The 4,827-nt window shown below is 45.5% G+C and overlaps 2 protein-coding genes across 2 annotated transcripts in view; both read right to left on the minus strand.

Moving 5' to 3' along the window:
- Nucleotides 1-2,150: 2,150 nt before the first annotated feature.
- On the minus strand, nucleotides 2,151-4,292 carry LOC111729556 (fatty acid-binding protein, liver-like). The gene is made up of 3 exons (XM_023520513.1): nucleotides 4,277-4,292; nucleotides 3,833-4,005; nucleotides 2,151-2,360 (listed from the first exon to the last, which is right to left on the minus strand). The coding sequence occupies exons 1-3, from the start codon at nucleotides 4,290-4,292 to the stop codon at nucleotides 2,151-2,153; spliced, it is 399 nt and encodes a 132-aa protein (XP_023376281.1).
- A 61-nt stretch (nucleotides 4,293-4,353) lies between these two features.
- The window catches only part of LOC105302322 (fatty acid-binding protein, liver), a 2,646-nt gene continuing 2,172 nt past the window's right edge, over nucleotides 4,354-4,827 (minus strand). Inside the window, exon 3 of the mRNA XM_023520514.1 lies at nucleotides 4,354-4,548. Within this exon, the coding sequence (XP_023376282.1) occupies nucleotides 4,354-4,548 (195 nt within the window). The remainder of the gene's footprint in view (nucleotides 4,549-4,827) is intronic.

Raw genomic sequence — 4,827 nt, forward strand, 5'->3', positions numbered from 1 at the left:
TCAAAATAACCCTAAAGATGCTAACATATGAAGCAACCCAAAGATTTCTCTGTTTTCAATTGCAGGGGTCCCCAACCCCCAGGCCATGGATTGGTGTAGGTCCCTGGCCAGTAAGAAACAGGGCCGCATAGCAGGAGGTGAACAGCAGGCAAAGCTTCATTGGTATTTGTAGCCACTCCCTGGTGCTAGCATCACCACCTCAGCTCCACCTGAGATCATCAGGCACTGAATTCTCATAGGCACACTGGTCTCTGGTGCCAAAAAGATTGGGGACTGATGTTCTATAGGACAGGAGGAAGCATCGGCAATCTTTTTAAAATCCCATGCCAAGTATCTGTCACTTTTCTTGCTCATGTGGAGAGTTGTCCTGCCTATTACTGAATTCCTTTTTACATCAATGGTTCTTAAAATAAGACCATCCAAACCATTCTAGTCCAATCCAACTTCTCAAAGTTCCTTTGAGTACCTACTATGTACCAAACATGTATTGAATACATATGCATGGAAACACCTAGGCATCCAGCCTGGAACACAGTAGGTAGAACATAATTTTCCTCCCAAAGCTGTGAAGCATATAAAAATATCGAATATATTGGGTTCATTAGTTTTTGAGTTTTTGAGGTATGTTTCTTTCTCCTCAGACCCCTCCCTCTCACTAGTTCTCTCAAACAAGATTGTGCTAATGACGAGTGGTAACGTCATCAGAGTTAAAAAGGAATCCCTTAGCTTCGGCAGCAATGGAATGTAATGGAAGGATCTAATTTTAAATACTGGTTCTATAACCCATTAGCTGAATGACATTAGAAAGGTCAACATGTCTATTAAATCCCTCATCCTGCCTCCCTCACAGGAGATGGGAGGATTAGAGGAGATGGAGAATATTAAAGGACATCAGCCAAGGCTAAGTCCAGACAAATCGTCTCCTGCTCCCCAGCTGGGGCTTCCCTACTGTGCTGTGAATATGCTGGAGTTGGGGCGGGGACTGCATATTCCATGGTTGACTCTCACACTCTCCCTAGACTGAGGGATTTTTCCACTTGAATTGTGTGATGATAGACCCCTTAAGCAGCATTCTGCCTTCTGTTACTCCTTAAAGCGTAGCTTTAGGTCAAGGTAGAACCAAAGGGACATAACTGATGGACAAACACTGCACTAAATCAGGGACAAGGCATGGCCAACAGCCAGGCACAAAGGATGATATGACACACACAACTGGAGTGTGCCAGATTCATAAACTGCCATAAGATTGCCATGAACATAATTCTCCTTATAAATGCCAAAAGGGCAAAAGCATTTGAGTGCCCTTGGCTTGCAAGGCACGTGGAGGTCTCTGTGGCTTCAAGATTTGTGCTGAGGCAGAAGGAAAGGGTTATGGGTAATAATTACTGCAACATAATAAAACAGAAAAAGCAATGGAAGAGCCTGACTTTTAGCCAGACAAAGCTTTCTTTGTATGTGGGTTCTGCATCAGTGGGAAGGGTTGTTCCATGAATCAGAGGCTCACAGGAGAGAATGAATGGATTTCTGCCCTTTAGCTTGTGGATGTGTCTTGTGGCTATATCTCAATGAGACTGAGAAAGGTGGGCTGTGCTGGTAGCTCTGAATGGCCCTGTGTTCCCTCCTACAAGGTTTTTCTCTTGCCCCATCTTATTTGGATTTGATGAAGGAAAGGGATGGCAACGAGAAGAGAAGGAAATGGGGGTGGTTGGAGTGGTCAGCCCTCACCAGGAAAATGGTGGTGGAAGGACAGACAGCTGATGGAACCCAGGAGAGGTGGAGAAGCATCGGCTGGGGTAACTGCCAGCACTTGTGGAGTCTTTGATGAATTAGAAAATGGTGCCCCTTTCTAAACGTACTGTTCTTCTATCTGTTGGAAAGCTGGTTTTGTTAGAATAATATTCCATACTGGCAGGCACTGCAAAATTGTATAGATATACAAATCTAAACTATCTATGATGGAAGTGGCTCTCTTTAAGGTTGTGTAGTGTATGACTGCGCACGGGAGCCCTGTGAAACAGGCTTCATTCAAAAGAAACTTAGCTCTGCCATTCTTTGACTGCTTGTTGCCTCAGTTTCCCCATTTAGAAAACTCAGCATTGTTGGGAAGATTAGAGATAATGTGTGTAAACTGCCTGGTACATAGTGGGTCTTCAGTAAGTGGTAGCAGAGATTGACAACACGAAAGACAGTGGGGAAGGTTGCTCCTCGATCTTCACCTTCCTCCTCCCCTCAAGCATTGGGAACCACAGCTTGGAGCACCAACTTACATTAGTGATTATGTCTCCATTGAGCTCGGTGATGGACTTGATGCCTTTGATAGTTGTCACCAGTTTATTCTCATCTTCCATCTTAACCACTGTCTGCAGGGGACAGAAGAAATGGCCTATGAGAAAGTGTTTGAGCAGGGAGCAAGATGCTTGCTAATAAGGTTGGTTCCCCTGTGTGGGTCTCTGCTTACAAGAACTAAAGCACTCATCTCTATACAAGGTCAAGCCCCCAGTTCTCTGGCTCTAAACAGAAGTGAGATGTATTTAAGAACTGAAGAAAACATCAGGGCTTCTTCTGTCAGAATTTTAATTTATGGCACGTGATCTAGAAATCAACATAATACAGCTAAGTGGCTCAAATGCAAACACTCAAGTAAACTTGAGTAAAATTTTAATTCTCCAAGCTAATGGAGGGAGGTGGTAGCAACATTGAAAATACTAGCCAGGTAGGAGAACACATATTTTGCTTTGGTATGCATTATTCCTTCCAGCATGTTTATCTTCCCATTGCGGTATCCTTTTTAAGCTTTATGTATCTGGGAAGAGGTAACAGAAACCTAGAAGAGGTAACAGAAACCCAGCAGGGAGCAGAAGACTCTGGCCAAGGTTAATAATTTGCCTCCAAAATGGACCATTGGGAAAGGCCTGTAGTAAAAACCATGATGGCCTGCCTCTTATAATGTGCACATCAAAAAAATTTCCCTTCTAAAATTTATCAGAGATTTCCTGACTTGAAATGTTATATTTGAAGAAACAGAAATAAAGAATGATCAGAAGAGGTGATAAAACCAATGTGCTGAGCCCAATGCACAAAATTGGCTAGAAGGAAGGAGTGAATATGGCCGTTCAGTGGTGTTGGCTCTGCTGGGGTATGTGGAGTTTCTAAGGGAAGAAGAGAGACTCCTGGTGATGGGCACCCCAGTGCATGGATCTCCCTACCATCACCTGCTGACAACTCACACATTCCATACTCAGCACTCATTGTACACTTGAACCACAGTCTAGCTGAAGTGATGTTGCCCTGCCTTCAGTTTGGGAAGGGTAACTATGCCCATTTTACAGATGAGGTAGCTGAGGCCAGGTGCTCAGTGACCACCCTGGAAGACTTGGTCTCAGTGTCTGCCTGAGGCCCTGGTATTCTGGTGTTACCAGCATCTCCTCCAGGAAGCCACTCCTCATGACCACCAGCTTTAGGCCCAGCAAAGGCCAGTTTACTTTGAACTCAAGGATGACCTCAGGGCTCTTTTAAAGGTTTTTCACTGACCTCCACTTGCCCACTCTTGGGCCTTGGAGAATCTGAAACTTAGACTCCTGCTCTGTAACCTCCATATTGGCAGAGCTCAAATTCTTGAGTCAGAGCATCCTAAACAGTCCTTGGAAAATGGGAGTGCTTTCACTAAGAGCTTCTTCCTTAAGAGCTGTCCCTGTCTCCCTACCTCTCACCCCAGAAATGAGTTCAGAGATAGGGTGTCCATGAAGGGAATTGTGCAGTGAAAGCCTTGAGGGAGGAAGTTCCAGGAAAGCAGAGTATAGAAGCAGAATGTGGCCTGAGGGACACCTCTTACCTTGATCTTCTCCCCATTCATGGCCTCCAGCTCACATTCCTCCCCCAAGGTAAACTCGTTTTGGATCACTCTGGACCCGGTGGTGATGGTCAGCTTGAAGTGCTTCCCATTCTGCACAATTTCTGTTACTCCTTTGATGTCTTTCCCTTTCTGGATGAGGTCATCAGGCAGACCTGGTGGAAATCATTTGAGATTTAGAGACGGGCAGAGGTGGGAGTTGCAAGGTGGTGGTCACAAGAGAAACTTTGTGGTGTGGAGGGAGGGAGGGAGGGGCTGTGTCTTTCTGGAGGCCACAGGCATGTAACTGGAGTCCTGTGAGCAACATGGGCTTTGATTTCTGAAAGGAAAGGTCGGTGGTCTGACTTGGCCTGCCCTCTATCTTGCCAGCTGGTTTATAAAAAAAGACACTCCTCTGGCCTGAAGAACCTCTCTGCTAGTGAGTACCCTGGTTCTTGCTCATTCTCCTTCCTCACTCCTCCTCCTTTAACCCCAAGAGACTTTGTTCTTTGAGTATAAGCATTTTATCCTTCATACCTGGGTTGACCAATACTGTTTATCTTCCAAGCCAGGTCACTCCTGAGAGTGAGAGGGGGGCTATTAATAAGCATGCCAGGACAATACGCACACACTGGCACTGTCCTGGCAAATATCTGTCCATCTAGCCTTACCTTGACCTCTGCTGTCAAGGCTCTAGAGGAAGATGTATCCGGAGTCCCCTGGGACAGAGTTTTACAAATTTTGGAGCACATCTATGATGTTATACAAATTGAGGTTCACAAAACCTCAATGGTGTTGACCATTGGGGTGGAGAGTCTTGTTGTATAAGTGAAGCATGTAAGACACAGAGAGGTGGCATGACTGCTCTATAGGAGAAGATCCAAGCTTTCTGCTGGCCCCAAAGGTCCTCCTCTCTCTGCTTTTGCCGTCTTTCTCACCCTTCTCCCTCTCAGCACCCTTCCTTGTCTCACTGCTCCTTTTCTCACAAAGCTCCCTCT

The sequence above is a fragment of the Pteropus vampyrus genome, unplaced genomic scaffold (assembly GCF_000151845.1).
Source record: "Pteropus vampyrus isolate Shadow unplaced genomic scaffold, Pvam_2.0 Scaffold269, whole genome shotgun sequence".
Taxonomy (NCBI): Eukaryota; Metazoa; Chordata; class Mammalia; order Chiroptera; family Pteropodidae; genus Pteropus; species Pteropus vampyrus.